The 14,452-nt window shown below is 43.4% G+C and overlaps 1 protein-coding gene across 4 annotated transcripts in view; it reads left to right on the forward strand.

Moving 5' to 3' along the window:
- CFAP36 (cilia and flagella associated protein 36) overlaps positions 1-13,221 on the forward strand; it is a 56,128-nt gene extending 42,907 nt beyond the window's left edge. For 3 of the 4 annotated variants that reach the window (XM_040429706.1, XM_040429703.1, XM_040429705.1), the window contains exons 8-10: positions 1,587-1,753; positions 5,135-5,284; positions 11,136-13,221. In XM_040429706.1, the coding sequence (XP_040285640.1) occupies positions 1,587-1,753; positions 5,135-5,284; positions 11,136-11,228 (410 nt within the window). In that variant the 3' untranslated portion in view covers positions 11,229-13,221. The remainder of the gene's footprint in view (positions 1-1,586; positions 1,754-5,134; positions 5,285-11,135) is intronic. The other variant, XM_040429704.1, reaches the window with a different exon arrangement.
- Positions 13,222-14,452: the final 1,231 nt, after the last annotated feature.

The raw sequence follows: 14,452 nt of genomic DNA on the forward strand, positions 1-14,452 counted from the left end.
TGATCCTTGGGAAACACAGTCCTCATCCCTGACCACCAGGACCAGGTAGCGCTCTGTCAGTACATGGTGGCCTCCCCTCTCCGCCACGCTGCTCCGCTGTGTACTGGTGCTTATTCTGACACTAGGGCTGGGTTCACATCCTATTTTTGCCATCCATTTAATGCATACCAAAAATGTATGCGTTAACAGAAACCTCAGACTGATGTCGTACAGTGGTGTCCGTTCACCATACAGTTCTATGGTAGAAAAAAATTTTACGTTAACGTATGTATTTTTTTAAATAGACTCTGCAGGATACAAAAACGTGGAGTGCTGCACATTTGTATACATCAAACCGATAGGAAATAACATTTTTCTAGGCTCCAGCAGGGCACATTTTTGAGATTTTCTCTTTTAAGACGCATAAAAATGGCCCCTGATTAAAATACATATTTTTTGTGGGAATTTTTGCCAATGATCTCCCTCTGGTATATCGCTGTCCATGTTGTTGGACTATTTGTGTAGTTCTAGTAAGTGTTTGCTGGCTGCAAATCTGACCTGACCTGTTTTTCAGGTTCGCCTGCTATTAAAGTGAATGGGGCCCACCGCGAACTTGCGGTTCGCGAACATTTGATCGCGAGCCGTCCCGGCCGATGTTCGTCCATCACTACCCACAAACAACATTTATGGCCTATCCACAGGATGCTTGATAATTGTATGATTGCTGGTAGTCCGACCACTAGGGCCCCCATTGATCATGAGAATGGGGGTCTTGTGTTCCCTGTTTGAAAGGAGCAATGTCACACATGCATGATGCTACTCCATTAAATTTGTACAGGGGTCAGTGCTTGGGTGTTTGTTGGTCCGGTAGACTTTAAATTATGATGTATTGTGCATGTGTGACCGCTGCTATTTTCAAATTGGGAACCTAGACCCCTATTCTTATGACCTTGTGAACAGGTAACAAATGTTGTGTGTGGGCCAACCTCCTTAACATCGAGAAAGAAACCTAGCAGCGGGATTAGCCTCCCATTACATGACAAATTATTGGCAACTATAGAACATATTCCAAAATCCTCTTACATTTGTATTATTTTTGTCTGTGAAGTGTTTGATTTGAACTTAAAGGGTTTTTCGAGATCTTTATACTGATGACCTATCCCCTGTACAGGTCATCAGTATCTGATTGGTGAGGGTCCGACACCCGGGACCCCTGCCGATCAGCTGTTTGAGAAGGCATCGGCACTCCTGTGAGCGCCGTGGCCTTCTCTCAGCTTTTCCTAGGCCAAGTGACGACACGTTTGTGTCACGTGGCCTAGAAGCTCAGCCCCATTCAAGTGAATGGGGTTGAGCACAATACCAAACACAGCCGCTGTGCTATGTATGGTGCGATGCTCACAGGAGTGCTGGAGCCTTCTCAAAACAGCTGATCGGCAGGGGTCCCGGGTGGCAGACCTGCACCAATCAGATACTTGTGACCTAGCCAAGGGATAGGTCATCAGTATAAAAATCTTGAAAAACCATTTTAATTAAACATGCAATTTTTAGGTTTGATATTTTTAAGTTTCCAGTGTCACTTTGTACTATGTGCTCATTGTTCTCCTTAGCCCCTGAACAAGTCAAACCTCTTCAAAGCATCAAGCCGTCCTTGAAAGAGGAGGAACTTCCATACAAACAACTGTCTGCAAGATTGAAAGAGCTTAGTAGCACAGAAGCTGCTGAGGCCTGGATGGAGCAAGCCAGGAAAGAAGCAGGCATACAGGGCGCTTTAACTGTAAGTAGTTTGCTTTTTTTTTTTTTTATAAGGATTGCAGAAGGTAGAGGTTTCTTAGAGGAGATGGGCCAATTTTCCATTAACATCTAGGAAGTTGGAAAACCTACAAGTGGCTGCACTCGACATTGTCATCCATGATGGCTAGAAATAATTTGATTTTTGTAGTTACCGTAAAATCTGTTTCTCTTCCGTTCATTGGGGGATACCAGCTTGACCATGGGTATAGCTGCTGCCACTAGGAGGCAGACACTAAGCACAAAAGTGTGATCTCCTCCCCTCAGCTTACACTTCCTACAGGGACTAAGCTAAAACAGTTTGTGCAAAAGCAGTAGGAGAAGCAAGAAAAAAACAGGAAAACCAACCATGAACAAACCCAGAACCAGGCAGGCCACAAAGAGGCCCGTAAAAAGAGAGATTGGGTGGGAGCTGTGTCCCCCCCCCCAATATACAGAAGAGAAACAGATTTTACGGTGTGTACAAAAATCTATTTTTCTCATCCGTATCATTGGGGGACACAGGCTTGACCATGGGACGTTACAGAGCAGTCCCAAGGGTGAGTTATAAATGAAGAAACCCTCCAGCCAATCAGAGAACCGCTGTCTGCAAAACTCTACACCCCAGAGAAGATTCAGAAGACGCAAAGGTGTGTACTCTTTGAAAAGGTGTGCAAAGACGACCAGGTAGCCACCCTGCATATCTGAAGGAGGGGAAGGAAAGAGCGGCCCGACGTCTCAACCACTACCTGCGGGTCGGAGCAGGGAGGCGTACAAGCCGATCCAGGGAGGCTGGGGATCGGTCCCAATGGGTTAGAATGTCTCGCTGAAGAGTCCTGGTATGGAACATAGGGCATATGTCTCGAAGGCGGAGACCATGTGACCCAGAACCCTCATGCAGAGACTAATGGGCAGACGGGGCCACAACAAGAGAAGAATCTGAAGCTGGAGAGTGGATAGCTTCTCCAGGGGCAAGAATACCTGAAAGGTGTCAAATAACAACATGCCCAGAAAAGTCAGCCGCTGAGATGGATGGAGACATGACTTTGGCCGGTTCAGAACCCATCTGAATTGTTCCAGGCTGTCTGCCGTTGCGCAGAATGCCGGACCCTTTATCAGGATATTGTCCAAGTATGGAATCGCTACTATTCCCCTGGCATGGAGCAGAGCTGTGACTGAGGCCAGAACCTTTGTAAAGACTCTGGGAGCTGTGGCCAGACCGAACGGGACAGCCACAAACTGGTAGAGAAAATCGGAGAAATGTCTGGTGACTGATGCAAATGGGGACATGGAGGTAAGCGTCCTTGATGTCTATCGAGGCCAGGTATTCCCCCGGTTCCATGGACGCGATGACCGATCTCAAGGACTCCATCTGGAAACAGTGGAGGAGAAGAAAGCGGTTTAGGGCTTTCAGGTCCAGGATGGGACGGAATGTACCTTCCTTTTTGGGAGCCACAAAGAGATTGGAGTAAAACCTGCGAAAATGGTCTTGAGCAGGAACCGGGACGATCACTCCCTGCTGCTGAAAGGTGGAAATAGCCTGAAAAAGCTAATAGGCGGCGGAGGGAGAGGTCAGGGAGATGAGCGGAAAAATCGGGGTGGAGCTGAACTCCAGCTTGAAACCCTCTGAGATGACTTCTCTCACCCAGGCATCCGAGAAGTAAGCCCGCCAGACACGACGGAACAGATTAAGGTGGCCGCCCACCCGGTTGGGGAGCGTTGAAAGCCGCCCGTCATGCCAAGGAAGTCTTGGGGTATAGGACTTGGAAATAGGCCTCTTTTTCGCCCCTTTCAGAGTTTTTCCAGCCCCAAGCGGCCAGCCGACAAGGCTACCCTGGATCAGAAGGGCAAGCCTTTCGTCAAACCTCGCCAGGAAGGGCGAGGTTTGACGGAAGGCTTGCCCTTCTGATCCAGGGTAGCCTTGTCGGCTGGCCGCTTGGGGCTGGAAATACTCTGAAAGGGGCGAAAAAGAGGCCTACGCTTTTTCGACCTGTTGGAGCGCGCCCTGTTCTGTGGTAAATGAGTGCTCTTACCACCTGTAGCGTCGGATATGATTTAATCGAGGCGTTTGCCAAAAAGTCTACTGCCAGCAAAGAGGAGGGCCGTCAAGGCTCGTTTTGAGACAATATATCTGCCGCCCAGCAGGAGAGCCAAAGGGTATGGCGAATAGCCACCAAGAGAGCTGTCGTGCGGTCCCTAAGTCTGGACGCGTCTAGAGAGGCTTCACAAACTGTCTTGGGAGAGCTGCAGGGCAAAATCAGAAAGTTCCCCCGAGTGGTCCCCAGAGGAGAGGCCCTGGCATAGCTTGTTTGCCCACTCACCCATAGCTTTGCTCACCCATGTAGAGGGAAAAACTGGACTCAGTGCTGTGCCCACTGCTTCAAAGGATGACTTTGCAAAAGGTTCAAATTTTTTTTATCCCTGTGGTCGGAAAAGGAAGCCCCATCTGCCATAGGCAGGGTGGTATGTTTAGCCAAGCGGGATACGGAAGAGGTCCACAATAGGAGAGGACGACCACTTCTTTGTCAAATCTTCTGGAAAGGGGTATAAGATGTCTTAAGTGTTTAGGCAAAGAAAAATGTCTGTCAGGGAAATTCCACTCCTTTGAAAGAGAGGAATCAAAATCCTGGTGGTTAGGGAAACATGTTGGTCGAGCGACGGGACCGCCTGAAGGAAAAACTCCAGCCGGTCGATGATGTCTAGATATGTCTAGATTTCTAGGTCTGAGGTCTCAGGTGAAAGTAAGCAGGCCTCGGTGGGAGACATTCACACATGAAGTAACCTGAGAAGGGGGAGGAGAAAGGGGGCCTTGGGGACCGAGAGAATACTCACCCTTCTGGCATTCTCTGATCCCCTGGCTCCAGCCGGGTCACCACCTTTGTTGTGCTACCCCTTGGGGAGGGTTGCTACACCGGTAACAGCGGGGACTTAGTGTTGGCCAGACTTGGTGACCCGAAAGCTGGCGGGATACAGAGGCTTTGGGAACCTCTGGTCCTCCTTTTTCTTCTGGAGACTGGGAACGAGTCTTCTGGACTCCCCTCTCCTGGGTAGGAACGCAGGCAGTGGAGGCTGCCTGCAGCCCAGCTAAAAGAAAGAAAAAGAAAATAAAAAAGATCAGCAGACCTGCAAAGCAGGGAGGTCTGCCTCCTACGGATACTAAGCTAAAACTGTGTTAGCTTAGTCCCTGTAGGAAGGGTATAGCTGAAGGAAGGAGCTGCCACTTTTGTGCTTTGTGTCCGCCTCCTAGTGGCAGCAGCTATACCCATGGTCAAACCTGTGTCCCCTGATGATACGGATGAGAAAAGAAGCCTCCGCTCGATATTGACTTAATTGTCTATTGGAGATATTAATCAAAATAAATATAAAGCATGTAAAATTTTGTCCGCAGAGCTTGTCGCAGGCAGAGAAGGAACAACTCCAAGAACGTGCAGAATATCTCAGGCAAAAAAGAGCAGAACTTTTAGCACGGAAAGGGGAAACTAAGAAGGGAACCCAAAATACTGAGCAGAGCAAAGAAAATGCATCCTCCCCGAATCAGGTAACCTGCTGGTAATGGTAGTTATCAAAGGAAAACCTGTTAACTCCAACTGCCTGTTCTCTGGCCTCAGGCTCTTCAGTGACACTTCATTCTTACACATGTGACTACTGAATCCATTGATCGGCTGCAGCACTTTTTCTGACCAGGAAATGATCCCTGTTAGTTCTGGTCAGTCTCTAAATAGATATATATCAGATAAAAAAATAAGGAATATGCTAAAAAGCTAATTGATAGCTTAACATCTGATAAACGCAGCAGTCACTTAGATAAAGGCACAGACGGTACCATGTGTACCCAGTGCGTCCTCCCTACAGTTTAGTTGAATACAGTATGGCTACAAAGCCAAGTTGCTCAAAGGCTTGGGATCTTTCTCTTCTGTCCTTCAGACGTCCCTGAGTTACCCCTGCCTACAAGCAGAGCACCTGTTCCGACATTGGCTACCCAACTTCTCGTCCTTTCAGTCTCTATAGAGACCCTGCATAGAACACTATATCTCAGAATGTCCCAATGCATTTCTCCAAATAATAAATCGTTCTTCGGGTAGATAGATGCAGGATAGATGCTGGCACCTCCAATGTTAAGGCCTATTTAATGCTGTTCATCTATTTGAACAGCAAAGGCATTGTGTGCGTGAGAGTCAGTTCCAGGGACAGAACTGCTATCTTTAGGAGCTCTTATAACTTTAAATAATATTGGAGATATGGCACTCAATATCTGGAAATTTTGCTCAAAACAAGTCACTTTATTGATACAATATAATACTTAAAATGTCATACAAAGTACGTAGTTTGTACAGAAATTAAATAACATAATGATAAAAAGTCACAATCGACAATATAAAATCACTTATAGTGTATATATAAACACACATCAGACAGCAAATGGGTACTTGTCTGTAATCTGATTGAATAGGTCCAGAAGGTTAAATTCTCAACACTAGAGCACTAAATATATTTGTTGCTCAATAGTTTTCAATAAGAAATGTCACCATTGATTCGGTATAAATCACCGATTATTATTATTGTAGTGCAGTCGCAGGATTTTCTGATTGAATAATAGAAGTTATTCCGAATATATATATATCACAGTTCATGAAACTTATCGGATTAAAGTTCAGAAAATGTTAGCTCTAGGTGGCGTCCCACCCTTTTATCAAGCTATTTCGATCCCTTACCTCCACTTCTCAATGCGGTTTTTTTCAATCACCGTTTCCTCAACGTCCCAAATATTCGATTTCTCCTTACTTGTAAATCAGAATGTCTCACTCTGAGGAGTTTTCGAACTTGATGTAGGACGAGTTTATCACTTAGGAGGTTATTGGTAGGGGAGGTGTAGCTGTAGATCTCCTTGCGTACGCCAAAATGGTGGTAATGTGGGGTCCAGGTTCCTCCCAGACGCGTTTCGAAGTCCCAAGGGGTGCTGACTTCTTCCTCAGTGGTGACCTGGCTCCCCCTAAACCACCTCTTTTTATACCATCTTTGTTAATTGGTTCCAAATATCCCAAAAATCAGTCCTGGATCACAATCCAGGTACCATAGTGACAAAATCTGGTCTGGATTATTACAATGTACTATATTCAATAATAAAATTGAATATTTTAATGATAAAATAAATTCAATCAGCATATAGCTCCCACATTTCTTCCATCAATATAATACATCAAAATCTTACTATTTTTGAAAAAAACGCATATGCGGTAATGATGCGGTTTCCATGCGTTTTTTTTTTTTTTTTTTTTTTTTTTTTTTTATGGTCGATGCGTTTTTTTCAGAAAAGCTGCTGAAATTACATCCTTAGTCATTTACCTAAGGGATTTAATGTTATTTGCTTCCTTACTCTCATTATTCACAATAACATGATTTAAAATACATAAATGAATATAAAAAATATTTAATTGATAAAAAATGTAACAAATAAGTGCACCTTCGCATATTTTTCAAACTGACACAGTCTAGCATGGAGGACTGTTGTCAGATTAGATGAACACGAGATTGTGGCTGAAAGGACGGTGGGTGCCGTCCACCAAGGCACGGTCAGATGTACGTAATTAATATACCATCTGACCATGTGTCGGTGGGAGGCAACCACCCCAGGCTTTAATCTACTACAAGAAGCCAAAGATTTCTAACTCTGCATTTAATCCATGTGGTATAAGGGTGTCCAGTTCAAAAATCCATCTCGATTCTATTCTGGACATTTTCTCCACATGGTTACCTCCTCTCCAATCTACTTCCACTTTCTCTATCGCTGCAAAACATAGATCTGTTTGTTGACCATGATGTTCTTTGAAATGTTTTGACAGTGGGTGGTCCATGTGGCCTTTCCTGATATTGTTGAGATGTTCTGCAATTCTTTTCTTTAATGTTCTTTTTGTCCTTCCCACATAGATTTTATTGCATGGACAACTTATTATATAAATAACACTTGTAGTATTACATGTGAGGTATTCTTTTATTTTATGTCTGAGTTGGTTAGTCGGGGATATTATTTCCTGTGTCTTTCGTGGGAACTTAGTCGATCGGCAGTTGATACAGGTGCCACATCTATAGAAACCTTTGATATCTAACATTGCCTGTATCGTGGGTTTGTTGATTTTCTCCTTTTTTATTGTAGGGGCTACCTTTAATCCTAAATTGGGGGCCTTACTGTACACAATATGTGGTGTGATCGGGATCAATGAGCCTATCAATCTATCTTCTTTAAGAAAATGCCAATGTTTTTTAATTATATGTTGTATTTTTCGGTATTGGGCATTAAAGGGTAAGACCATTCTCATAGTCCCCTCATCTTTATTTTTCTTTTTCACTTTAGTTGGATTGAAGAAGGATTTTCTGTCTAATTCTCTCACCTTATTTAGTGATGAATCTACAAAAATTTCTGGGTATTCTCTAGTTACAAATTGTTCCTTCATTTTACATGCTTCCTCTTCAAATTGCTCTTCTTTAGTGCAATTACGTTTAGTGCAATTAAAGAAGAGCAATTTGAAGAGGAAGCATGTAAAATGAAGGAACAATTTGTAACTAGAGAATACCCAGAAATTTTAGTAGATTCATCACTAAATAAGGTGAGAGAATTAGACAGAAAATCCTTCTTTAATCCAACTAAGGCTACTTTCACACTAGCGCTTGATCGGATCCGTTCTGAACGGATCCGATCATATTAATGCAGACGGAGGCTCCGTTCAGTACGGATCCGTCTGCATTAATAACTTAGAAAAATTTCTAAGTGCGAAATTAGCCTGAGCGGATCCGTTCAGACTTTCAATGTAAAGTCAATGGGGGACGGATCCGCTTGAAGATTGAGCCATATGGTGTCATCTTCAAGCGGATCCGTTCCCATTGACTTACATTGTAAGTCTGGACGGATCCGCACGCCTCCGCACGGCCAGGCGGACACCCGAACGCTGCAAGCAGCGTTCAGCTGTCCGCCTGGCCGTGCGGAGGCGAGCGGAGCGGAGGCTGAACGCCGCCAGACTGATGCAGTCTGAGCGGATCCGCATCCATTCAGACTGCATCAGGGCTGGACGGAAGCGTTCTGCTCCGCTCGTGAGCCCCTTCAAACGGAGCTCACGAGCGGACAGCAGAACGCTAGTGTGAAAGTAGCCTAAAGTGAAAAAGAAAAATAAAGATGAGGGGACTATGAGAATGGTCTTACCCTTTAATGCCCAATACCGAAAAATACAACATATAATTAAAAAACATTGGCATTTTCTTAAAGAAGATAGATTGATAGGCTCATTGATCCCGATCACACCACATATTGTGTACAGTAAGGCCCCCAATTTAGGATTAAAGGTAGCCCCTACAATAAAAAAGGAGAAAATCAACAAACCCACGATACAGGCAATGTTAGATATCAAAGGTTTCTATAGATGTGGCACCTGTATCAACTGCCGATCGACTAAGTTCCCACGAAAGACACAGGAAATAATATCCCCGACTAACCAACTCAGACATAAAATAAAAGAATACCTCACATGTAATACTACAAGTGTTATTTATATAATAAGTTGTCCATGCAATAAAATCTATGTGGGAAGGACAAAAAGAACATTAAAGAAAAGAATTGCAGAACATCTCAACAATATCAGGAAAGGCCACATGGACCACCCACTGTCAAAACATTTCAAAGAACATCATGGTCAACAAACAGATCTATGTTTTGCAGCGATAGAGAAAGTGGAAGTAGATTGGAGAGGAGGTAACCATGTGGAGAAAATGTCCAGAATAGAATCGAGATGGATTTTTGAACTGGACACCCTTATACCACATGGATTAAATGCAGAGTTAGAAATCTTTGGCTTCTTGTAGTAGATTAAAGCCTGGGGTGGTTGCCTCCCACCGACACATGGTCAGATGGTATATTAATTACGTACATCTGACCGTGCCTTGGTGGACGGCACCCACCGTCCTTTCAGCCACAATCTCGTGTTCATCTAATCTGACAACAGTCCTCCATGCTAGACTGTGTCAGTTTGAAAAATATGCGAAGGTGCACTTATTTGTTACATTTTTTATCAATTAAATATTTTTTATATTCATTTATGTATTTCAAATCATGTTATTGTGAATAATGAGAGTAAGGAAGCAAATAACATTAAATCCCTTAGGTAAATGACTAAGGATGTAATTTCAGCAGCTTTTCTGAAAAAAACGCATCGACCATAAAAAACAAAAAAAAAAACGCATGGAAACCGCATCATTACCGCATATGCGTTTTTTTCAAAAATAGTAAGATTTTGATGTATTATATTGATGGAAGAAATGTGGGAGCTATATTGCTGATTGAATTTATTTTATCATTAAAATATTCAATTTTATTATTGAATATAGTACATTGTAATAATCCAGACCAGATTTTGTCACTATGGTACCTGGATTGTGATCCAGGACTGATTTTTGGGATATTTGGAACCAATTAACAAAGATGGTATAAAAAGAGGTGGTTTAGGGGGAGCCAGGTCACCACTGAGGAAGAAGTCAGCACCCCTTGGGACTTCGAAACGCGTCTGGGAGGAACCTGGACCCCACATTACCACCATTTTGGCGTACGCAAGGAGATCTACAGCTACACCTCCCCTACCAATAACCTCCTAAGTGATAAACTCGTCCTACATCAAGTTCGAAAACTCCTCAGAGTGAGACATTCTGATTTACAAGTAAGGAGAAATCGAATATTTGGGACGTTGAGGAAACGGTGATTGAAAAAAACCGCATTGAGAAGTGGAGGTAAGGGATCGAAATAGCTTGATAAAAGGGTGGGACGCCACCTAGAGCTAACATTTTCTGAACTGTAATCCGATAAGTTTCATGAACTGTGATATATATATATTCGGAATAACTTCTATTATTCAATCAGAAAATCCTGCGACTGCACTACAATAATAATAATCGGTGATTTATACCGAATCAATGGTGACATTTCTTATTGAAAACTATTGAGCAACAAATATATTTAGTGCTCTAGTGTTGAGAATTTAACCTTCTGGACCTATTCAATCAGATTACAGACAAGTACCCATTTGCTGTCTGATGTGTGTTTATATATACACTATAAGTGATTTTATATTGTCGATTGTGACTTTTTATCATTATGTTATTTAATTTCTGTACAAACTACGTACTTTGTATGACATTTTAAGTATTATATTGTATCAATAAAGTGACTTGTTTTGAGCAAAATTTCCAGATATTGAGTGCCATATCTCCAATATTATTTGAATTTTTTACTTTCTGGTGTTTGGAGTTTACACCTAGATATTGAGCACCTCTCCACCCTACGGAGCAGTAGAGCCACTCCATTTTTTGTTAAAATTTAGCTCTTATAACTTTGTCTGCTTTTTATGTTACAGCAGCAAAAGCGGATGACTGAAGAAGAACTGAAGAACTTACAGAAAAGAAAGCAACTTGCAGAAAAGCTTAAAGAGGAAGTAATTCACAAGTGAAAAGTCGCCCTCTGCTTTGCATATTCTTCCATTCAATAGATTGCCAAAGCTTTCCGTATACACATTGTTAGCCTTAAGGTGTTGTACCAAGTTTAAAAGTTACTCCCTATCCACAGAATAGGGGATAAATATCTCATTGGTAGGCTTCTAGGACCCCATAGAACCTGAAATTGAATGGCAGGCAGGTTGATTATGCATGTGCTGACGCTCCATTCATTTTCTGAGACTGCCGGAGATAGCAAAGTGTTTGGACACCCACCGATCAGCCAATGAAGGGATAACTTTTAAACTTGGCACAACCCCTTTAAAAATACTTTGTTCTAGCCTCTAAATACATTTAATTTGGAAAGAAATGGAGCTTATGATGACAGGGAAAAAAAACGGACATTTTTAAAGGCTGTTCCACATGCAGACATTTACAGCTTATCCATACCATTAATGTGTGATAGGTAGGGGCCCCACCTCCAGGGAGAATCCACATTCCATAAGGCCCCCCTCTTCATTTGGTCTCCTGTACTGCCTAGTGCCAGATGCCTCTCTTTCCTGTCCTCAATGAACCCCAACATATGGGTCCCCTGACCTCTGTTAGGCCTCTACCTATCAGACATGTAGCCTGTGGATATGTCCTAAATATACAGTGAGAAAATATTTTTAAAATTACATTTTTGCTAATAATAAACTATGAAAAATGCCTTATTTTCTTTTCTATGGAATAGACCAGGGATGCTCAACCTGCGGCCCTCCAGCTGTTTAATAACTACAACTTCCACCATGCCCTGCTGTAGGCTGTCTGGGCATTATAGTTTTGCAACAGCTGGAGGGCCGCAGGTTGGGCATCCCTGGAATAGACAAATGTTGCCAAAACATGGAAGTGCACTTAATAGGAGTTAATGGACGTGATTTCCTCTTGAAAGTAACGTTAGCATTAGTTTGTCTGCTAAAACAATCTCATCATTACTCAACCACAGAGTTGGAATTTGCTTGCAGTTCCCCACAGTCGCTCTCCCTATGACAACTCTTCCACCTGTCAAGTTTGTATGGATCCAAATTCATATCCTGCTTAGTGTTAAGACCGTTGGTACTTGCTGGCCAGTTATTACATTGTAGTGAATGGGTCAATGTGCAGCATTAAAAACCACCTGCAAAATCTGTGACTGTAGCAGAAGTTTAGGTGTGACTTTGTATAGTGGTGAAGCTTTTTCGCCACTAATGTTAGTGATTGGCCAGTCTTTATCATAAAGTGTGTATTTAAAGAGCATCTGTCAGTAGATTTGTACCTATAAAACTGGCTGACCTCTTGCATGTTCGCTTGACAGCTGAAGGCATCTCTGTTGTTCCCATGGTCATATGTGCCCTCATTGCTGAGAAAAATGATGTTTTAATATATGCAAATGAGCCTCTAGAAGCAATGGGCTCAGCTTTCTCTGCAACTGCTCCGCCACGCCTGCATAACTGAAACGGGACGGATTTATGAATATGCACCCCCTGTTCTTCAAGAAAGTCCCCTGAGATTTTTGGCACCACACATGTCAATCTGAAGTGACTAGCCACAGAGATGTGACTAGTTTCTCCCTGGTGTGACAGTCTCCTTCACACAGCCTCCTGATGCAGGGAGATCTTGCAACTTCTCGTGAGACCACGCTGTACCATAGCTTCCAGTGGGACAGTGTCTCACTCAGACCGGAGTAAAATGTAGTGAGAGAGAAGAGCCCAACCACCACTCTCTTTTTGTCAGAAATTATATATATAAAATCAGGTCCTCTTAAACAAAACAAAAATAAAATGTTCGTTACCCTGTAATGCAATATAACTTATACAAGTCTTTCCTACATTACTGTAGTGAATGACTGGTGTAAATGATAATCTGCATATATGGATGTAAATCATACATGAATTCTTGCTGGTTTTATTTAATAGATATGTATTTTTACATTTTTATTTTTGATGACAGATTATATATGCACACAAGCAATAAATCTAAAGCATACTGTAATGGAGCTTGTGGTTTTCTAGTTATTTTAGCCACAAACATTTACTTAAAAAACTTCTTCTAGTTGTGCATAATATAGCCGAAAGACATACATTTTGTTGTGGACATTATTTACAGACAAAATAGAACAATTTCTGAGTACAACATACTGTATGTGGTAACGGGCCTGAAACAAAAGGCATCGTGGTTTAACCGTATGTTATCAAATCTATACAAACTTCTGCTCCCACCATTTGCAAGTGTGCTGGTATATAATTTTTGTTTACCCCTCGGAGGAACTTTCTGATATTGCCCTTCAGCTCTCCCATATCAATTCTTACGTTTGTGAAGCCTCTCTGGATGCGGCCAGACTTAGGGACTGCTCTTCAGCCCTCTTGGTGGCCATTCGCCATACGCTATGGCTCTCCTGCTGGGCAGCAGATAATGCCTTAAAAGCGGACCTTAACGGCCCTCCCCTTTACCGGCAGCAGACTTTTTGGCAAACAGCCTGTGCATCGTCCTGGACCCCCTGGAACGCTTCAGATGGATTCTGAACTGGCCAAAGTCATGTCTTTACCCATCTCAGCGGCTAACGTTTCTGGGCATGTTATTCAACACCTATCGGGCCAAGGTATTCTTGCCCCCAGAGAAGCTGTACACTCTCCGTCTTCAGATTCTTCCCTTGTTGCGCCCCCGTCCTCTTCCCATTTGCCACTGCATGGGGGTTCTGGGTTCGAAGCAGTGCCCTATGCTCAGTTCCATTCCAGGACTCTTCAGCGAGCCATTCTAACCAATTGGGCCCGATTCCCAGCTTCCCTGGATTGGCTCTATGTCTCCCTGCCCCGACCCGCCGTGCCCTCAGGTGGTGGTTGGTTTCCCCGATGCTGACGTCGGGCCGTTCTTTCCTTCCCTTCCGCTGGACGCCAGCCGCTGGGGATGGGAGTGTTGCAAAATATCTGTTTAAGGCACTTGGTCACGTAAGGAACGCTCCCTTCCCATAAACATTCTGGAATTGAGGGCGATTCATCTCTCTCTGCTTCATTGGACCGAACACCTCTGGGGATGTCCGGTTTGGGTTCAGTCCGACAATTCCACGGCTGTTGGGTACCTCAACCACCAGGGCAGCACCTGCAGCCATGGCAGAAACAGCGCCGATTCTCAGCTGGGCAGAGAGCCATATTTCGGCACTTTACATTCCCAGTGTCGACATCTGGATCGCTGACTTTCTCAGCCGGGAACGTCTATCCTGGCGAAT

The sequence above is a fragment of the Bufo bufo genome, chromosome 4 (genome assembly GCF_905171765.1).
Source record: "Bufo bufo chromosome 4, aBufBuf1.1, whole genome shotgun sequence".
Lineage (NCBI taxonomy): Eukaryota > Metazoa > Chordata > Amphibia > Anura > Bufonidae > Bufo > Bufo bufo.